The sequence below is a fragment of the Vicia villosa genome, unplaced genomic scaffold, assembly GCF_029867415.1.
Source record: "Vicia villosa cultivar HV-30 ecotype Madison, WI unplaced genomic scaffold, Vvil1.0 ctg.002837F_1_1, whole genome shotgun sequence".
In the NCBI taxonomy this organism is placed as follows: Eukaryota; Viridiplantae; Streptophyta; class Magnoliopsida; order Fabales; family Fabaceae; genus Vicia; species Vicia villosa.
In genome coordinates this window covers 2,881-25,883 of record NW_026706045.1, presented here as the reverse complement: position 1 = coordinate 25,883, position 23,003 = coordinate 2,881, and the positions used below count along the sequence as shown (strand labels likewise).

At 37.6% G+C, this 23,003-nt stretch overlaps 1 protein-coding gene across 1 annotated transcript; it reads right to left on the bottom strand.

Moving 5' to 3' along the window:
• Window positions 1-366: 366 nt before the first annotated feature.
• Window positions 367-930, bottom strand: LOC131639889 (uncharacterized). The gene has a single exon (XM_058910331.1). The coding sequence runs from the start codon at window positions 928-930 to the stop codon at window positions 367-369; it is 564 nt and encodes a 187-aa protein (XP_058766314.1).
• Window positions 931-23,003: the final 22,073 nt, after the last annotated feature.

Sequence of the window (23,003 nt, the reverse complement as noted above, 5' to 3'; positions counted from 1 at the left end):
TATGCTTGAATTTATTAGAGAATGTAAGTTATTTATGAATTTATTTAATTACAAATAATAGAAAAAAATGAGAAATTATGTAAATTATAACTATTATTATCATTAGTATTATTTTATTATTACTACTACTATTATTATTATTATTATTATTATTATTATTATTATTATTTTTGCAATAAAAGACTTTTGATTAATTTCAAAAAAACGGTAATTACAAGCGATCCAATGGGGATCAAGCTACTAAATAGTCAAAAAGACTAGCAAAACAAGAAACCAACTATCATCCTTCAATCATAAGAATATCTATGTATTTTCTCAATTTCCTATTACAGCCTCTATAAACAATATTGTCTATAATTCTTTTTCCTATATGCGTGGCATCTGCCTCCTTGCAAAAAAAACTTTATTATTCCTGAGATTCCAAAGTTCATACACAGTCTCGGTTACCGCCATTTTGAGAACCGCAACCTTTGCGCCCTTACCTTTGGTATGATAAGTTAGCCATTTGATATCCTCATGCCAATCCTCCGGATTTCGACAAAAATGTATCCAATCCAAAATCTCACTCCAAATCTTTCTTGTGACATGACATTTAAAAAATAGGTGGTTGGTTGATTCCTCGTCGGAACAAAAACAACAGTCAGTATCCCCTATCATTTCGAATATATGGAGTCTATCTTTTGTGGCTAATCTATCTTGACACACAAGCCAAAGAATGAAAATAGCCCGGGAACGTGCGTTATTGCCCATCACCATATTTCTCCAACCAGGTTTCTGAGTGCAGTCTTGAAACAGTTTGTAAACTTTACAGATGTTGAATTTCTGCCATCCTATAATATCTCTCCAATTTTCCAGATTTTTAACAATCGTTCTTTGATCAAGAATCGCCTTCATAATCCAAGTATAACTATTCTTCACTTCAATATCCATTATATGTCTCGTTTTCACATAATAAGTTTGGATCCATCTAATCCAAAGCGAATCAGCCTTGCCATTTAAATTCCATAGCAATTTAATTAAATTGACCCCATTCCAAATCTCGATATCAATAATATTCAACCCCCCTGACATTTAGGTTTGCACACATTCTTCCATGCAATCGGAGATTTACGACTTCCTTCATAACCTCCTGTCCACAAGAAAATTCGACAAATAGATTCAATTTTCTGAATAACTCCTTTGGAGAAGGGAAAACATTGAAGCCAATAATTAGTAAGTGCAAACATTACACTTTGAATGAGTTGTACCCTCCCGCATAAGTTAGAGTACGCGCTGTCCAGTGTTTAATTCTGCCGACAATACGATCAATTAACGACATATAATGGTGAATAGCAAGCTTCTTACCAGTTAATGGCACCCCTAGATACTTGAAGGGTAACTGTCCCTCTTGGAAACCAGTAATTTGCAACATCTCCTGTCTTGTATCCACATCTAGTCCAGCGCAGTATAGATTGCATTTTGCATCATTGACAACCAGCCCTGTAGCTTTTGAAAATTTATGAAAGGCATTCATCATCATTTGTATCGAAATCTTATCACCTCGAGAGAACATCAACAAGTCGTCTGCAAAGCATAAGTTTGTGATGCTCACTTTCTCGCATTTTGGATGGTAGTTATAGCCAGTATTTTTCTGCATCTTGTATAAGTATCTATTCAAGCATTCCATCACCACACTAAATAGGAGAGGTGATATGGGATCACCTTGCCAAAGTCCTCTTTTCGCCTCCATACTAGCTGTGTACCGCCGATTAATATTAAATGTATGTGTCACCGAAGTAACTACAGTCATTATCCACTTGGTAAATTTCCCGGGAAAACCAACCTCATTAAGAATAGCATGTAAAGCATTCCAATCCACCGTATCATACGCTTTTTGAATGTACATTTGCATTAAACATCTTGGAGTCCCTCCTTTCCTTTCATAACCCTTGATTAGCTCATAAGTAAGGAGGATATGATGGTGGATGTGCTGTCCTTTGACAAACACGACTTGGTTATATCCCACAATATGATTCAGAACCTGACTCATTCTGTTGGCGAGGATTTTGGAAATAATTTTGTAGAGAGTGCTACAACATGCAATTGGCCTGTAGTCCTTAATTCCCTTCACACCACTGCGTTTGTGAATTAAAGTCACAGCTGAACAATTAGCATCCTTGTACATCCTATCATTGATAAAGAAATCCTTAACCACTTTTATTACGTCCTCACCAATCACTGACCAAGCTTTCTTGTAGAAATAAGCGTTGTAACCATCAGTCCCAGGTGACTTGTTATTATCAATGCCTTTGAGCATTTTCACAATTTCGTCGTCTATAACCAGTTTGATAAGGAGTTCCCTGTGATCTGCATTCAGCTGGGGTCCTCCCCTTATAGCCTCAGTATCAATACCTTCAAGCTCTGTAGCAGCTGTCCCCATTAGGTTTTTATAAAATTCAATAACTTCATTTTCCATCTCCTCTTGGTTCTTAGTAAACGACCCTTCATCTTTTTGAATGTTGCCCATCTTCTTACCTTGGTGTCTAGCCTTGATGGATGCATGAAAATATTTGTTATTTCCATCATCATATCGCAGCCACTCAATTTTTGCCCTTTGTTGTAGCATCTTAACTTCAATATCTTGCCACTTAAGAAGTTTTGCAAAACATGTTTTAACCTTATCAATTTTTCCTGCATTTATCCTATCAGTCAGAAGATCCTCTTGCACTGTAGTTAGTGTTTTCCTGGACTCATCAATATTTTTAGCAATATCAGTCATCGGCTTGTTGAGGGTTCTTAATTTCGATTAGATTCTAAGGAGCTTTTTCCAAACCATTGCCATTGGTTTGCCATTAACTGGTTTTCTCCAGCTAAACTCCACAGTTTCAACAAAATTATTTAGTTATGTAGTTTCTCTAAGGTTGGCATGCATTTTGGTAAAACATACTGAGCAAGAGCATGTTGAAAGAAATGCAAGATGACCTAGCTTTCAGACTTCAACATGTCAAATAAGATGTCACAACATGTCTGGTATGACATCCTGTCTGCAAAAGTTTATCTGTCAAGTGAATCAGGCGTTTTTATTGCTACAGGAATCTCGTGTTTTAGCTACAGAATATTCGGGAATAATCAATTAGCTGATGTGTTATCCAAGATTGATTCAATCAAGAGATTTCCACACTTCCTATTATTGGAAACAATATAGGAAAGTTTGGATTGAAGACCTATTTTCTTGGAGAACAAGTAGCAGATATTTGGTAGCCTCTTTGTTGCGGTTTGAGGCCCAATCCAGTCGATGTTAAACTTATAAATAGAAAGGATGTAACCTAGTTTTAGGTGGAACTGATATTTGTGTTTTAGGGTTATAGGAATCCTTATTTTGGTTGTAGTTCCATATGTGTGCATTCAGAAACCTGTAGGTGTTGAATGCTGGTTTAATCTCTGAAGCAGTTAAGCAAGGAGAGTAGTTTCGTCCTTATAAGCTTTTAAGCATTGAGGATTGTGTGTCTTGGAAGATTTTCTTCTGTTTTTATTGTTTTTGTTATTTTGTCACAGGGTGTTGTGATTGAAAGGATTTGAGGAGGGCCTCATAGCTAGGGGAGTCTTAGGTAGAAGTCATAGGAAGGGTAGTGATTAAGTGAGAAGTGTAAATGGGGTTGTTTGACTTCGAATTGATACTATCGGATATTGGTTTCGTCCCTGGCTTGGTAGCCTTCAAAGTAGAAAGGTTGTTCCGAACTGGGTTAAAATATCGTTGTGTTCTTTACCATTCTGCACTATTTTACATTACTGCTACTGTTTGCGTTATTAGTTTCATCAACAGATATTTGTGTCGTGACATCTCATTTGACATCACATATCTGATACTAGAATTTCAATTGGTATCAAAGCAGGCATCTTGCTCTGCATCTGGGTGAGATCTAGGAAGGTTACTTTCTAGTACGATGGACAAGGAAGTAGGATTTTTAAACAGACCACCTGTTCTGGATGGAAGAAATTATGACTACTGGAAACCTCGTATGGTGGATTTCTTAAAATCCATAGATAGCCGGGCTTGGAAGGCAGTCTTGAAAGGATGGAAGCATATTGTTGTTATAGGAGCAGACAAATAGCCCACGACTGTGCTAAAGCCTGAGGAAGACTAGGACAAAGAAGAGTATGAACTGGCTCTTGGAAATTCTAAAGCTCTGAATTCCATCTTTAATTCAATTAACAAGAAAATCTTCAGGTTGGTGAACACATGTGAAGTAGCCAAGGATGCATGGAAAATTCTCAAAACTGCTCATGAAGGCACTTCCAAAGTGAAGATGTCCAGACTTCAGTTGTTAACCACTCAATTTGAGAATCTAAGGATGAAAGATGATGAAAGTATTCATGACTTTCATATGAAGGTTCTTGAGATAGCTAATGCGTCTAGTGCATTAGGAGAAAAGTTACTTGAAGAAAAACTAGTTAAAAAGATGCTCAGGTCTCTGCCCAAGAGATTTGACATGAAGGTGACTTCCATCGAAGAAGCTAAAGACATTAACCGAATGAGACTGGACGATCTTGTTGGATCTCTTATAAATTTTGAGTTTAGCATCAATGATAGAGCTGAAAAGAAGAACAAAACATAGCTTTTGTTGCTAACTCCGAAGATGGAATGAAGGAATGTGATCTAGGTTCAGATGAAGGAATATCCAATGCCATAGTACTGCTTGAAAGACAATTCAACCGGGTGATGAAGCAGATGGGAAGAAATCCAAGATCAAATGTCCAGAACAATTCATCTAACATTCAAAATTCAAATGATGCTGGAAGAAGGAAGTCTGGAGAAAAGTCATTGCAAGAAAAAGGTATATGTAAGTACAAAGTGCGCCTAAGAGGGGGTGGATTAGGTTCTTAAAAATTTTATCCGTTTTTGGTGATGTGTGGATTATTTTTCTGGTTTATGGTGAAGTTATGGAAAGAGTAAAGTGCAGAAAAATAAATGACACAAAGATATATCTTGGTTCCCCTCACAATCCGAGAGTACTCCAGTCCCCTTACGCAGTAAGATATTTTCACTATTGTTGGTAACTTGTAAAACACACAACAACAACACCAAGAACATCCTCTTGGACCAAGAACAATCCTCTTGGATTTTTCACTAAGACCACTTATGAGAACAATCCTCTCAAAGTGCCTAACTTGTTTCCAACAATCCTGGATAATAAGAATACAACAAGTATTTAATTTTTTGTATAAGAGTTTGAATAGTAGAACAATGTATCAATCACATGATTGATCTTCTCTTTCAAGTAAAACAATTCACAAAGATATATTAGTGCTCAAGGTATAAGAATATAAGAGAATGTTTTTTCTGAAATATGTATGTAGTGTTAGAACATAGTTTGGTTCTAAATTTCTAATCATATCTTAGAGTTTTGATGATAACAATTAAATAAACTTTGTATAAGTAAATGTGGTACTCTAATTATATGTTTCTTATTTCAGAAGAAGTTCTAACTCAAGTACCATCAGAACATGGACTTTATGTAAAGCTGAACAAGCAAAGAAAGAAAAGTCACGCTGAAGTTCAAGAAGTTCTAATGCATGGAGACTTCTGAATGCACCAACCGCTGTAGACAAATTCTGATAGAAATTATATTCACAAAGTCAAGACAGAGGTTGTGAAGAAAAGGAAAAACAAGATGCAAATTTCTAATACAAGATAAAATACCGTTAGAGACATAATGATTGAAAGATGGCTGAAGCATTTATGAGGAACAAATATTAAGAAGCATGCAAAGCACAAATAACCAAGATGACACGCAACATTTATTGCAGAACAGCTTACGAGGAAGCAAATGACTACATTTTCCAAAAGCTATAAATAGAAGATCAATTTGAAAAAGCAAGAAGACACTCACTTACAAGTAAACACTCACTTACAAGTAGACGCTCACTTACAATACAACATATGAAGGAAAAACGTGAACTCTTATGCTGAAAGAAAATACTTCGTTCAGGTTATCATACTAAAGTCATATCCATTGTACTTAAAAATAGTGAAAAATCACAGTTGTGATATAGCTTAGATTAAGAAGCATTAAGTTCACTTGTTAGAAGTTATTGATGTATTGTTTCTTGAGTAACCAAGTTGTGTTTAAGATTCTCAAGAAGACGTTGTATATTGTTTCTTGAGTAACCAACTTGTGGTTAAGATTCTCAAGAAGACGTTGTATATTGTTTCTTGAGTAACCAAGTTGTGGTTAAGATTCTCAAGAAGACGTTGTATATTGTTCCTTGAGTAACCAACTTGTTATTAAGATTCTCAAGAATACATTGGCAGTTGCCTTCGTGAACCAATTGTAACCAAGTTTTAATTAGTGGATTAAGTCCTCGACGGAGAGAGGCGAAATCACCTTGACGGGTGGACTGGAGTAGTTTGAGTTCAAATAAACCAGGATAAAAATATCGTGTGAATTTTTATTTGTGAAAGAAAACCCCTTATTCAACCCCCCCCCCCTTTCTAAGTGTTTTCATACCCTTCATGTAGCAATGCAGAAAATTTCTCAATGAAAATTGAAGGATATGGAACACTTTGTTTGAAAATATTTGTGGGATAAAGGTTGTGAATTTTTATGAAAGAGGTGTTTTTTGAAATATAATATACATGGTATTTATATGTGTATTTATGCCCTTTAGAATGGTTTCTAAATGATAGAACAATGCAATGGTTGAAGGTTTGAAATATAATTTCGTTTGGATTCAAAACATGCTGAAAAAGTCCCACTGGTTCAGTGGTAACCGGTTACTTGAAATGAGGTAACCGGTTACCATGTAACGTTACCTTCTGGATTTTGAAAATATTTCCCTGGTAACCAGTTACTTGGTTGAGGTAACCGGTTACTTCACCTAAAATCTGCCAAAAATAAGGAAACAGTGGCGCTGCTAAGTTGAGGTAACCAATTACTTGGTTTCTGGTAACCGGTTACTCTGGAGCTAAAATGTGAAAAAACATATAGAAATGGCTTGGAAACATGGCAATGATATTTCTTAATAGGGTAATGCATATGTATGAAAAAAGGAAATATTTTTTAGCACTAAAATGTCAATGTTTAAGTTTTAGCTTTTACCAAATATTTTGAAGATCAATCATAAGTCTAATCTTCATAAAAGTTGCAAATGATCCAAATGCCATCATAGTTCTTTTGCTCATCTTTTTGATATTTGTTGACTTCATCAAAACAAATGCTTCATGTAATTATGGAGAAGCTTGAGATTACATTTTCCCCGCTTTTTGATGATGACAACTATTGAAATTTTTTAAGTGTGTGAGCTATTGTTTGTCCATAATAAGAATGCTCCCCCTATCTTATTAACTGTCCCTTTATCAATGATTTTGTTTAATATATGGCTGCAAAATTTGGACTAGCAAAAAAACATGCCTCTTCTCCCCCTTTGCTATTATCAAAAAGGATGGGGAAAAGAAGTAAAAGCTAACATAGGCTAAGAACAATACATAAGATATGCATCATATAAGTCATAACACACAATCGTAACCATAGCATAATAAAGCACATAATGTTTCAACAAAACATAACTTAGTCTTTTAACAAAAACAACATGAGAAATAAAAGACATTAAGCAATAACATAAGTTAAAGAACATTAAGCAATAAAAGACATGATAAATAAAAAGATCTATTCATTATTATCTTCGTCCATCTCTTCCTCCTCATCATCTTGGTTTTGGTTGGCAAGGGCGGTAAGGAAATCGGAATGAAGGTTGTCAAAATGGGTGTTGATGTTTTGGTTTAAGCGAGCTTCCATGCCAAGCATATGATTGTAGAGGAACTCATTTGTAAAGCCTCCTTCCGGTACTTGAGCAGGAGGTGGAACCAGAGCGGGATTTGGAGCCGGGGCTACTTGTGAAGATGATGAACCTTGAGCAAGATGCTTGAATATACCATCTTTATCTTGAAAGATCCCCATATTTTTGTTTGCCGTGTTAACGGTGATTTCATTCTTTCTTGCAATCATTTCAACTTTAGGTTCCCGTCTTAACAGAAATTCCCAATGTTTAAAAATCCTTGAAATTGGTCTAGCATATCTTGAGTTCTTTGGCAATAGAATGTAAGAAATTAAGTAGTGTAGCATCCTATCACTCACCAATAGAGTAGCAGAGTAGAGGTGAATCCTAGAGGAGCCCGATTTCTTGATCATAATATCTTCTTCAGAAACACGGGTAATGCTATAATAAAAAAACCCATTTCTCATACTCCTTAAATTTTGGATCGACACAACTAAAACCTTGACGAAGCCTAACACCGGTTGATGGAATACCCAAACAAGCCCCAAATTCCTCTTGTGTTAGCATAATTTCAGTATCTTTTACAAGAGTTGACATAGTACCATCACTAGTAACATTAAGCTTTCCATAAAAGTCTTTCACAATATCAGGATACACATAACCATATTCTTCTATAAAGTTACTAATTCCTTGAAAGTTCAACAACCTACGAAAATCAAAACTTAAGGTTGGGAAGGAAGCAAGGTTACCACATTTTGGAGGTGTGAGAGTGTCATACCCCAATTTTTGACCCTAATATCATACATTAGTTGCATCTTAATCATCAATCAAGAGAACCATTGTGAAGTTCTTTTCTTGAAACTATGATTATCTCTGAGGGGAACCATCAAGCACTTCTAGCTTTTTTATTTGCTTGTTTTATACTAACCAAAATCCAAAAATATGCATTTTGTCTCCTTTGTTTGTGTTTTGCAGGAGAGAAGTTGAGCAAGAATCAAAACAGTACAAGAAGAAAAAATTCTGAAAATTTGAAGGTGGAGATCGATTTACCCATATGGGAAATCGATTTCTTGGGGCGAAAATTCAAAAAAAAAAAAAAGAGAGGGAAGCATGACATCATTTTGGCACCTATTTTCTTTGATAATTTTTATCATTTTACCAATTTTCCACCTCATCAAAAATAATTCCCTTCATTAACCCCATTTTAACCTCATTTTACCATTTAAACACCAATTAAGCACAAATTAATAACCAAATGCAAAATGACCAAATTACCACTACTCTTGCTCCAATTCTATAAATAGAGGCCTTGCCTCCCTCATTTCACAAGCTTGGAGAGCCAAAAAAGTTCTTGCAAATTCATTTCTCATCCTTTCCAAAACCCTCGCCCAAAGATCATTTTCATAAAATTAGTGAGATTCACCTATCTTGCTAGTTTTGAACTAAACCTCCTACATTTCACTCTTTTCTTTGTTTGTTCATCTCCAATTTTGAAGGATCTACTCATTTGGTGCTTGTTCTTGAAGCTACTCCAACATTTTGTTCAAGAAGTGGTAAAATTCTAAACTCTAAGATGTAGATCTTTGTTGCTTGTGATCAATGCATCTTTGATGCTACATTGGTCCTATTTTATGGTGAATTGATGAAAATTTCGTGCTCCGATGGATATGTGATAATAAGGTGTTTGTATGTTTGCCGAAATCAAGTTTTATGATTCATAATACTGTTTTTTTTGAAAATTGTACGCAGGAAATCGATTTCCTACTGAGGGAAATCGATTTCCACTATGTTTTTTTGCGCCAGATTTGAATTCTGCAGGCAGGAAATCGATTTCCTACAGAGGGAAATCAATTTCCAGTGAGGCAGAATGCTTGTTTTTTTGCTATTTTTGACTTGTTTTTGGTTCTAACTCTTCTTCTACTCCATTCTTTTGATATTTTCTTTGAATCACAAATTAGAGGCCTAATTTCTCTCTAATATCAATGGACTTAGGGCGTAGATGGGATGAAAATCCGAATCCGCATTATTAAGTGATTGAAATTATGGATGAAAGGAGCTTTTGAATGTGGTTCCATCTTTTATTTCTTTTTTCTTTTGATCGATGAAAGTCTTAATACCTTGAGAATTCTTATGGATTCTTGGTAAAGACTAGATCGTTACCTATTTTCTTTTTGTGCGGTATTGCTTTCGGAGAGTGATATACATATCTCTTCTCTCGCATGCATTAGCACATAAAGTTTTGACCGGCCTCGTTGTAGGGTGATTTCTACATAAATCACTTGGCGATCTGCTTAACATAGCGCAATATTTCGTGTCCCGAATCAAAAAAGATCAAACATGGAAGAGAATTGTATGCAGTTGATTTAAGACTTATGGAGGTTTATCGTGTAGTTGCTATGATTTTATCAAGCTTCTGATAAATGTCCATTGAATTTAAATCCGAGAACATCCTTCACTCACCATCGATCTTTGTTACTAACTTTGATAACATACTTGACAAGTTTCAAGATGGTTATCTTTAACATCTAACAATTAACTTTAATTTCCGCATTTTATTATATTGCTCTTTATTTTTTTTGCTCTATTGCTTTATTTTATCATTTCATCATGTTTATGTTTCCGCCATTTTCTCTTTGTCCATTTGGACGTTTATATTCCGCCATTTTCTCTTTGTCCATTTGGACGCTATGTTTATGTTTCCGCTATTTTCTTTTTATCCACTTGGACCATACTTTACCTTTTATGCTAAAACACTAATAAACAACAAGACTCTAAAAAACGCTTAAGGTTCTATCTTGGACTATTGATTACTATCCCGAGCATTTTGGAGATGTGGACTTTTGGACTTAGTACCTATGGACCCTTATTCTGTTATTAATCTGTCATTTTTCTCTCTGTCTGGCATTGGATTGTTGTCTGTTTGTATATGTAGGTATTTCCATGAAAGTCCTTGATGGTTAATTCCAAGGCATTGATATAAGGATTTTACCCGAAAACAGCCGTTACTCTGCCCGATTTTCGTCAGAATTTTAATGTGCTTAATGTGAAGTTGAGCTAAAGATAATAAGTTCATCTGGATCCCCAAGTGATAATGCTCCGGTTTAGTGTTAGTATTCCAAAGGATGAGAAATCTACCTTGACTCATAATGTAAAGTGTTGGCTTCTTATTTCGGTTAGACCGTTTCTTTCCTTAGCTTTTATTTTACGCATTAGGATAGTCTCTTCATCTCCTCCCCTTCTTAGATTTTCAAAATCTTCTCCCTTTTTCCAAAATCTTCTTATGTTTGTAAAACCTCTTTTAAAAACCTTTTTCTTAAAATATCTTTTGCCCTTAGTGGCTTTTCTTGCAAAGCTTAGACACGACTAATTGTTGAAACGAGTGTGTCGCGGGGAAAAATCGTTTGTCTTTTTCGGGATGAGACACCTGATGCCTTCTTTGGGCTCAAGTGCTCAAAAAATGATTTTTCTTTTGTTTCGACCAAACTTTTTATTATTTCCAAAGTAGGAAAAGGAAAAAAGCTGCAATAACCTAAAAGTGGGGGAAGAGATCTTTGGGTAAGAGGGTTGGTTATACGAAGGGAAGGTATTAGCACCCAACGTATCTATAGTATTCTATAGGTTTCTTTGCTTTGTTTTTCATTCCATGTTATTGAGAGGTTCTGTTGTGAAATAGGTGGGACCTAAGGTGTTTGTTTGATTATGCTCGCAAAGATCATCGCGATCCTCTGCATACATATCCCCTAGAGGGAATCAGAGCATCTGTAGCTCGGGTCTACGGGTGCTAAGGTTTGAGTGGTTTTTTTTGTTTTATTTTGCTCGCCAAGGATCGACCTTGTGCCTACGTATTCTCAAAGGGATGTTGAGAAAGTCAGAGCAATCGTAGTTCCCACTTATGCTAGTGGAAGCAGAGGATAAGAGACAAATGTCATCTAAATGTTCGATGTATCTAATCTATATCATCACATACATCTGTTTGTTTTTGTTTGAAAATATTTTCATTATAAGCCCGGGGCCATGCCACTTAGGGTGCTTAGAATGATAAAGATGTTTTTTTGTTTAACCAGCCTTGTGGCAAAAACTTTCAATGAAGTCAGCCTTGTGACAAAAAGTTTTGATTAATCAGCCAGCCTCGTGGCAAAAGTTTCAATGAAGTCAGCCTTGTGACAAAAACTTTGATTAATCAGCCAGTATGGTGGTAAAAAAGGTTTGATTGATTAGCCAGCCTTGTGGCAAAAAAAGTTTGATTGATTAGCCAGCCTTGTGGCAAAAAGTGTGATTAATTAGCCAGCCTTGTGGCAAAAAAGTTTGATAAATTAATTGTTTGTGATGATATAGATGAGATACTCCTATCATAGAGATGATAAATGTCTAATCTCCTAGGGTTTTTGATTTGGATATTGGGGATTGTCATACCCCAAATTTGTCCTACCCTCTCACTTTCATCTGGTTCAGGCTTTACATTCACATACATACTTCCATTAGGTCATCTGACATAGATCACACATCCATTAATCAATAAGAAGCATGGGATCAAGAATTATTGAAATTAGGGGTTTCTAATCCCTTGTACTTGAGCTTGACGTTATTCCAAATGGGGATCTCATGAATTAGGGTTTTTTTTTGCCTTCTGCATACATTGAGTGCATTTCTCATCAATCAAGAGCATGGTTGGAAGCGTAAGTGAACTAAGGTTGATTCAAGGATCATGTGGCTTTCTTCTTGTTGACTCAAGGGTTGCAAGAGGGCGTATAAACTTCTTCTTGGTTTTGTATCAAGGATTACCCCATTGTGTATGGAAGTTTATGGAGGTCATCTTTCATCAGTTCAAAGAAGCAACTTATTGTTAGTTCACAAATCATATGGCTATGGTCTTCATATTAAGGAGTCGGTGCAAGGTTTTGGTTTATGTATGTTACCGATATTGCAAGGAGTTGTTTGTTCTTGAGAGTTTAAAAGAGAAAAGGAGGAATGATCCTCGAGTGACATAGTTTAAAGTTCTCAAACACAATTCCTCTGTGATACCAAAAGTCATTTCAAATATGCAATAAAAAAGATTCACTCATGGTGATTGTTTGGAATTCAAGATGTAAACACAAGACTTATTGCAAAGCTAATGTACATTCCTAAAGTCAAAAGTCGTTCATTACAAAGTACTCAAGTGTCAATTCAAAAATCATTACATCATCCAATTTCCACACAAAAATATACATTACTATCCATTCAAATTCCAAATCCAAATAAGATTACAAAAACCCCATTACAAAGGAAACCACGCAAAAACAAGTATTTGGTCTATAGTTGCCTTTTGATCAACTGTTGACTTTTGGGTCAAACCGACCCTTCGACAATCCCATCTTTTGTGTCACCTTCAAGTTTCTTCAAGAATTCATCTTCATGTTTCCAATCGTGCCCAACCGATATCAAAAGATCTCCATCATTTCCATTGGTGCCATGTTAAGTCTGCCGGGTAAACTGCAACTCATAAACCAATCTGCATAAAAAAGGGAAAAGGCGAAAGCATTCAAACTCTATACCATAAAACTTGCAGCACATGAACTAAAAAAACAAGACAGATGCATCAGTTCAAGGCTGCACTACGACTATGTCATCCTCCTCATGAAAACTACTCAGCAAGGCTAATGTAAAGCAAGCTCAGAATAACAAATACATATCAGTTCTACATATCAGCCCCACACTTCAAAACCAACGATCTCATCTTAACCAATTGACCTCCTAACAGGATTCAAAAGAAACTTCTAACAATTCAGCCCTGTATAAACCTGCTGCACAAAAATGAAAACGGTTCGGGAATGACCTCACACAAAACCTGCAACAAAATTGGACCCAAAACAACATCAAATTCTCATCCAGTGCACAATCTAATTCAGTTCAAAAACCAAAACAATCCCTATACAATCCATACTTAGGTTCGTTCAAAGACTGACATCAACCTAACATTCCTTTTAATCATTGTTCTAATAGTTTCCGATTTTATACCAGCCTACTGCCACACAATACATAAACCAACCTACCAGCCATGCACATATTACAAAGTTTCAGCATAGTTCAGAATCTACATAACCTGCATACACTACTAAACTTCCGCACAATCCAGAAAAGATTCTAAAACAGTTCAGTCATCACCGCAAGTTTATCGCAATGCATACATTCGACATCACCCACCAAAATTCATATCCATACCTTCATTCAAACATACCTAATCCTAACTATAGCTTAACAGAATTCAGAAAATGAATAACTCAATACATATTCCTAAATACTTATATCAGTTCCATTCAGTTTCAACCAATCACTAAGATCATACCATCTAAACTAACTGCATATACCAAACAAGCCCTGCATTGAAAAAGATAATCCAGCAAGAAGAAAAAGAAATAATCACATTCCAATACACATTCAAATTCCAGTCCCTCACCATTAATTTCATCTAGTTTCAAATCTAAACAGTTTTATCTAAATTCAGTTTCAATTTGAACTAGTTCCTTTTAACTAATGTTAACTGCTCATACTAACTTTTTCCCTAACCCCAATTACTAACTGAAACAGAAAAACAAGCATGTAACTAACTTCTTCACAACTAGCACCCTAACCAACTCCTATAACTAACAGAAGTTCTAACTAACAGAGATCACCTCATTAACAGCTCAATCCTAGCCCTCCATCTTGCAACCAACTTCAGCTCATCATGGTTCAGGTAACTCCTTCAGAACTCACTGAGTTTTTAGTTGATTCACTGAGTTGAACATAACAGAACCTACCCCTAACTTATTTTAACTGACTTCACATTTCCCAACTTCCATGTAACTAACATCAACAACCCATAACTGAATCCAAACCTCCCTATAACAACCTCCAATCCTAGTCAGCAATCTCCTAACCTCATCTAACAGACTCTGAACCTAATCCCAAGCCTCACACTCAACCGAACCTAGCTCATCACCTCCTCTATATAACAGATTCACTCTTCCTCATCTTTGATTCTACACGCTCATTCTTCACACACACCACCCTCACCTCATCACTATCATTCAGATTCATCATCTTCTCTTCCACTCCACCAATCTTCAACCTTCTCCTTCATCATCAATCTTCAACCTTCTCCTCCATAATCATCTTCAACCTCTCACCATAATCATCACTCATTCAATACCCTTCTTCTTCCTCTCATCTCAGTTCTCCGCAACTTCACCCTCACCCTACCTTCACTCAAAGCTCGCCAAACCACCATTGTTGTTGGAGTTCCAATCTCTGAAACTCCAAACAACCGAGCTCAGCCACCACCTCCTTCCATCACTAATTCTCAATACTTTGAATCCACACGACTCACGCTAACAACAACATTTACGCACAAAAAAAATCACAGAAAGAAGAAGAAGAAGAACAAACCAAATAGAGAAGAGGAAGAGCGAAGCGAAACGAGGAAGAGAAAGGTACAAGAGATACTCACCAGTTCGAATTCGCCGGAAAACTCATCTTCACCGCCGCGCCGGAAGCTCAAATCGCTTCAAACAGGTTCTTTAAATGCACTTATAGCTCTTAAACCTTGTGCTTCCATTCTCTTGTAGATCCTAACGCTCTGATTTCGCGAATCCATGCTCGAATGTTCGAAGTTCAACTTTTAGGGCTTCCGATTCCCTTCTTTGATTCGTTTAAGTGAAGGAGATTCAATAGAACCTAGACTCGTACTCGCGTTAAGGAGCAGAGATAGAATGAGATTCGTGTTTAGGCTTTGATGATCGAAAGAACGAAAGCGGTGGTCCACGGCGGCGTTGCTCGCCGGGAATCGCACACGAGAGAGAACGTTGGAGGAGAGTTGAATCTGAAAGGAGATCTCAAGGGTCACACGCGTTTAGCCCCAAAACGCACCGTTTGACTAATTTTCTTTTTAATTTCTTTTTTTACCTTGGTTCAATAACTGGAAAAGATAAAATCTGAATAATTGGTGATAATGGACCGAAAATCCCTTGGGCCGAGGACGCCATGAAATTACTAGATACGCCCCCTCTGTCCTGAGCCCAGCATCATCGTTTTTGCACATAAGGAAATCTGAACAAAAAAAAACTATTGGGCCTCTGGACTAGGCCTGCGCCCAGATTGCTTTCTACACCATTAAAATCAACATACACCCCCTTTGCTCTAGTAAAAACAAATAATAAAAATTGATTTTCTCTAATTCTTTTTGCAATTAATTCATTTTTCTTTTGAACAAAAAATATAACAAAAAACATTTTCACCCAATTAGACTTTTTAGAATATTATTTTCTTTTAATTGTTTTTAATTGTTGCTTCTTTTCACTTGTAGTTGGTTGACCAAGAATAAAAATAATAGTACTTTTAATTCACTTTTGTGCTATGTTTTGACTTGTTCTTTTTCATGCTATTTTTAATATTCCACTTAGCGCTTTATTTTTCATGTTTTTTTAAATCCTAACCTTAGGTAGAAACCATGATAATATTAGGTAGAAATTCCCTTCATACTCAGATTAGTTTCTTTTCCTTTTACAACCTAAAACATCTAATAAATACTTGATTAAAATCCCTTTAAAAAATACAAAGAAAATACTTAAAACACTAATAATCAAAGTGAAAATTCTTAAAAAGGGAATGGAAGCTTGAACGTCCCTTGCTTTAGGGAACGTTCGAGTGCTTGGATCTCCCTTGCTTTAGGGTTCCATTCGGGCGTAAGTTCCCAAATTCTAAAAAACACAAACCAAAGAGTAACTCGAGTTTCCCTTGCTTTAGGGATTTCCTCGAAACACTCAAACTCTCTCTCTCTTCTCTCGTTTTCTTAAGGGCATCGTTATTTCCGCTCCATTGCATCCTAGGCTGTCCCCTTGTGCAAGAGCGCGAGCGTTAACTCCGCCCAACTAAAAAACACAAAAACAAACAGAAAATCTTTAGCCGAGCTACGGTAACTCTGATTCCTGAAAAGGATACGTAGGCAGCGGGGTAGGGCCCGTGCGAGTACAATTCTTTCTTTTCCCTACATTTTGCATTCATTCACATCATAGACATAGACATAGTTATACACCCTTTAGATAGAAACAAACATAGGTGGATACCATCGAGTACGATGGGCGTGAGGGGTGCTAATACCTTCCCCTCGCGTAACCGACTCCCGTACCTTGATTCTCTGGTCGCAAGACCCTGTTCCTTCCTTTTCCTAGGTTTTCTGATATTCCTTTCCCTCTTTGGGATAAATATATTGGTGGCGACTCTGTTCATTTTTCGCGAGCGTGCGACAGCTGGCGACTCTGCTGGGGACACCTAAGCAAGTCGATCCTAGCCTTTGTTTGTTTCTTTTATTGGGTGTTTATTTGTTTGCTTATATGTTTTCATCCTATATATATGCTTGCATATCATGTTTATTTCCTGCTTGCATATCATGTTTATTTCTGCTTGCACATCATGCATATGGATTATATTTTGTGTTCCTTGGGGTCTTCTGTTCTGTTTTGCAGGTGGGGGGTTTGTGTGAGGTAAAAGGCCCACTACCCAGGCCAGTGACACATAGGATTAGCGTGGATGCTCATGTTGACTCCCGTGGCCCTTGCTACGATCGAGTTCAACATGGGGTACCACAACTGGGCGAGGTTCTTTCATGGAACACTGTGTCTGGCACCCTTGTTGCCTCAAACACTTTGTACCCCATGGGAACTGTAGACCCTAGTGACCATTAGGGACCACTTGTCCGTGTCTAGACTTCATACCCGTGAGATTGGGGTGGGACAGGAAACCTTGGCTCCTACATACCTTTGGCTCTTCATATTTGAGGTCGGGCCTTTATTTGGTCTGTTCTCATGGTGCTTGGTATTCTGGTATTTCAAAAAGGCGTCGAACCTTTGATCCTGTGACATTTGACCTATGCAGAGATGTTTCATCATTTATCCGGAGATTGCACAGTGGTTTCTAAGATTATATGGACCTTGATCCCATGCTTTTGCATTGCATAACATCATTGCTTCATCCGCTTCATTTGTGGGGGATCCTAAAGTCTATTTCCAAAGAAAAAAGAGGAAAAAAGGGAAATAGAAAATCAAAAAAAAAGAAAAGAAAAGATATTCTATAAAAAAAAAAAAAAGAGAGCTTTGATTCCAAAAAAGGTGTGCGAAAAAACTTGAGGATCCCTCATAAATGAAACATGCATTCATACTATCATGCATTTCATGGTTCTTTCAGAGACTTATGGGACTCTTTCTTCAGATTTCAAGATCAATAACGGATTTGACTTCTCACCGCCACAACTCCAAGATCAACTATGGAACAACTCCGTGAGGAAATGGATGAGATGAGGGAACAAATGGGTCATCTTATGTTGGAGATGCAAGACTTGGTCCATAATCAGGATGCACTAAAGGAGGAAAATAGTCAGTTGAAGACTCAATTGAGCTTGGTCATGGAAGTTCTGAAGACGGTATTAAGGAAGGAAGGTGATGTTGTTCCTGTTGCTGCAACAGAAGTTGTTGATTCCTTCTCCCCAATAGGATCTCTTTTCACTCATGGGATGCCTCAGGGAGCTCTCCCTCGATTTCAAGCGCCATTGCCTCCACGTCAAAATGTTCATGCCCCTAGAATGAATCAAGGAGACCGGATGTGTGGAAAAAAACCTAAGATGCCTCAGAGGGTTCTTGATCCGATCCCGATGCCTTATGCTCAATTACTTCCCCGCTTGCTGGAACTTCGGTTGGTTGAGCTACGCGATTTGTCCATGCCTGAAAAGCTTCCCCCCAGTTTTGATGCCAATGCTCGATGCGAGTTCCATTCTGGGGCACCTGGCCATGATATTGAGAATTGTAGGGCGCTGAAGCAGCAAATTCAAGATCTCATTGATTCAAAAGTGATTTTGTTCACCCCTGAGGGTATGTTTGTTCGGGGAAATGGGGTTCCCATTGCGGTGGAAGAAAAGGTTGATTCATACTTCTATGTCAGATCTACTTCAAATCAGAAGCATAATGCACCATCTTGGGTTCCAGGTTTCCCACCGCATCAGTCTCCATTTGTTTCACAGCCAAGTCAAAAGAGGAAAACACGTGAACAGAATCATCAACAAGGTCATCTGAATGAATACCCACCTAGAAGTAATCTGGGACGAAGAAATGCTCCTCTGGACCAGATTCCTATGACATACACTAAACTTCTGCCATATCTAGTGCAAAGCTCATTGGTGGTCCCCAGATCTCTGAAACCTCCACCACGCCCGTTTCCACCTGGGCATGACCCTAATGTGCAATGTGGGTACCACGCTGGATCAGCAGGGCACTCAACCGAGGACTGCAACGCTTTCAAAGCCAAGGTGCAAAAGTTGATCGACGAGAGACATATAACCCTTCAAGGAGGAAACATGTGGGTGAACGGAGTGCCCGTGCCCAAGTGAATGTCCGTATTCCAAGAAGTGTCACAAAAAGAAATAAGCCCAGAAGGAGTCAAGTCTCCTCAACATTGGCAATCATCATTGCATTTCCGTATTCTCATTTCAGTACTCCTTGTTTTGTTGAAGGCTGCTTCCTTGTCTGAATTCGTCGGTATGATAATAATAAAAGCACCACAAATTCTCGAGCAACTTCGTCATAATCTTTTCCAAAAAAGGAAATCAAGAATGTTTTGTAGAAGCATCTCTCATTCTCAAGGTTCTTATGCTCAGTGGTATCCGTGGAGGTTGGTGTTTCAGTTGGTGTTTGAGTTCTCTTTGCAACAAATAGCTTCTCTAAGTTTGGTGACTACACAAGGTTCCTCCATGTTTGATGGCAAATACTTCTTCAATGAATATGCTTGGGGCTCCCGCACGAGGGGTAAGCAAGACGTACTCTTATCTTGAGCATTGCATCACTCGCATTGCTCGAATCCCTAAAATAAGGCAAAAGTTTACAACTCATGGATGACTTTGTTGGAGTTCTCTTTTGAAGTAATCTGAAGTGGTTGGGAGGAACTGCAGAAAGCATTCAAGCTCAACAAGTCCAGACGGAGTCAAGTCTCCTCAACGATGACATTCATTTAGTTTCTTTATTGCATTCTCATTTGTAACATTTCATTGTTTGTTTAAGCATTTATAGCGTGTAAAAACTTGTTAATTTCTGAATGAAAATAAAAAAAAATACATTGTTTATGTTTGTCTTGAAGAAACCCATTCGTTTTCACTCATAAAATGTTTTCGGCATTACGATACCAACTTTACTAATCGCTTGTTTAGGCAAAGAGCGGAGGGAGAATGATGAAAAATAAAAATGCGAAATCTCTGATCATGTGTTTTTGAATAAAACCCTACTGAGGATGTACAGACATTGTTTCAGATCCCCAAACACCGAAGATATAAGGGAGATAGACCCTCGTTAACCCCTTTGAGCCTTGAAGTAGGAGTTTCTTTTCTAATTAAAAAAAACCCTTATTTTAACCCTGGGGCAGGGTAGTGTTCATTTAACTTGATCGAGTGTTCAAAACTCACCAAAAGGGTATGCATCTAAGGATACAACAATGGTTATCCTCCAAAAGGTTGAGGAATGTCAAAACCGCAATGATTATCCTTATCCCATCAAGAGGACAAGAGATGACGATGTCACAATGGTAATCCTTCATCAAATCAAAGGAGTGAGGCGGTCGCAATCACCTCCAACGAATCAAAGATAATGCGAGGTCACACGACTTGTTCAAAAAAAGAGAGCAAAAAAAAATGGCGAAAAAATAATGAAAATAAAAAAAAGATGAAAAGAAAATGGCAAAAGAAAAAAAAGAGATGATGAAATCGCCAAGCAAGAACAAAGTCGTGTGACAATGAATCAAAAGAATAAAAGGTGAGCGACTGCCATGTCCAAAGAACCTCATTGATTCTTCAACCATTTCAAACTCCTTGTGAGGGATGAACACTCGTGTCGAGTTAACTGAACATAGGAATGGAGAACATCACGAAGGGGGTGGGTACAAATAAGTTTGAGCCTAAAAATCCTTTGTTTTCTAAAAAACCGTGAACCCGGCCAAATTACAACCCTTAAAAGTCCTAATTGAAGTAGGGTTTATTTTGAAGATGCACTCCAATGAGATAGCGTTTAACTGACTCCCAATGAAGCGAGACTCATATCCATGTTGGTATCGTATGTTTGCTTTATCTTCCACATGCAAAAATCGAGGTTGTGTCAACTAGTGATCCATTCACGAGAGGTCGCAACCTCATTTCAATAAAAAAGTTTCTTTAAACTTCAAGACTAACGTACACTTTGCATTAGAATCATCATTCTTAGAATTAACATTCTTTTGCATACAAATATGTGCTTAACATCAAGGAAATTTTCAAGGATGAGAATCAGTGAGCAACTTGATCATGTCAAAATACAAGAGACTTGAGAACTCCGAGGAGTAAAAGCTAATCATTTCAAATGTTGACCATCAAGGGGCAGATTCTCTAAAAAACTCCGTTGGGCATGAACAGTTAATGCTTTCCTCGATTACCTTTGAGGGGAAGAGTTTGAAGACCTTGTTGAGCGTGGTAAAGTTGTTTCCATGTTTGTTGACTTCAAAACAAAGAAAGCTTGAGGATTCTAGTAAGATATACCTAATCAGGGGCAATTAAGTCGAGGTTTGACCTCTTAAATTCAGCATATCTGGGGCAATCATGTCGATAAATCTCTTCGAGCCTTGATCAATCTGGGGCAATCAAGTCGAGGAATCTCTCTTGAGTTCAACCAATCTGGGGCAGTTACGTCGAGATTTGACAAATCTCTCCAAGGATCCACTGGGGGCAAATTCCTCCATAAGTCACGAAGCTTGGGGCACAATTCTGAGTTTTATTGTCCTCTCCCTAATCGTAGGAGTTTATTTCTCCTGGAACCCTGGTATCTCCCCAGGCATGGAGTTTATTTCTCCCGAGAGTTTGTTCCATTCCTCAAGCATAGGAGTTTATTTCTCCTAGGAGTCGTCCTACTTCCCTAATCAAGGCTCCTTATTTGGATCTCTCATCCCCAACATGGTGAATCGAGGGAATCTCCTCAAGTTGAAAATCCTCCAAGCGGTGGCACGTGGTGAGAAGTCACAAGCTATTCTTCAAGGTGCATCTTACAAATCAAAGTCCAATATCTATTGGCACCTCCACGTGGTCCTTAACACTAAGGGGATTTTCCCTGGTGTTTACCTCACTAATGCCTTTATTTGGCACTCTGCATATAGCGTTCACTGCATATAACATTGCATCCTCAAAAGCGTAGCATATCCATCAAAATGGAGCATTACGCCATAGAAAAATTCAAACATGCATACAAAGCATAAGCCAGATAATACAAATCCGCACCCAGTCAAGACAATAATACATCCCCACACAAAAGGTTGTCCTTACAAATTCTGATTGATATCTGCTACTACATTTCAAATCTCTTCCAACCACGGTGCCGATGCGAGGTATCTTCAATCTCTGATGAGTGTCTGACACAATGTCTTCTTTTGTCCCTCGATGTTGAGTCGATGTTGAGTCATAGATCGTAAGAGATCTTATTCTTTCAGTCCTGAAGATCATGCTTAGGTCTTCTCCTGCTGTCGAGTCGATGTTGAGTCATAGATCGTAAGAGATCTTATTCTTTCAGTCCTGAAGATCATGCTTAGGTCTTCTCCTGACGTTGAGTCGATGTTGAGTCATAGATCGTAAGAGATCTTATTCTTTCAGTCCTGAAGATCATGCTTAGGTCTTCTCCTGGTGTCGAGTTGATGTTGAGTCATAGATCGTAAGAGATCTTATTCTTTCAGTCCTGAAGATCATGCTTAGGTCTTCTCCTGGTGTCGAGTCGATGTTGAGTCATAGATCGTAAGAGATCTTATTCTTTCAGTCCTGAAGATCATGCTTAGGTCTTCTCCTGACGTTGAGTCGATGTTGAGTCATAGATCGTAAGAGATCTTATTCTTTCAGTCCTGAAGATCATGCTTAGGTCTTCTCCTGGTGTCGAGTCGATGTTGAGTCATAGATCGTAAGAGATCTTATTCCTTTCAGTCCTGACGTTGAGTCGTAAATCGCACGAGGTCTTTTTCTTTCGATCATTGTTTCATACAACCATTCTCTTTGAAAACCCCGTATTAGCACCTGTTATACCCCAAAATTTGCCCACATATTTTTCAAGAAAACTCCAATCTGAAAATTAAGGGTCTCATATAATCATGGATTTTTATTTCAACAAATATCCTGACATATGAAATACTTAGTTTTTAGAACTTTTCTTATACAGTAATTTGGCTTGCAGTTGAATTCATTCTTACGC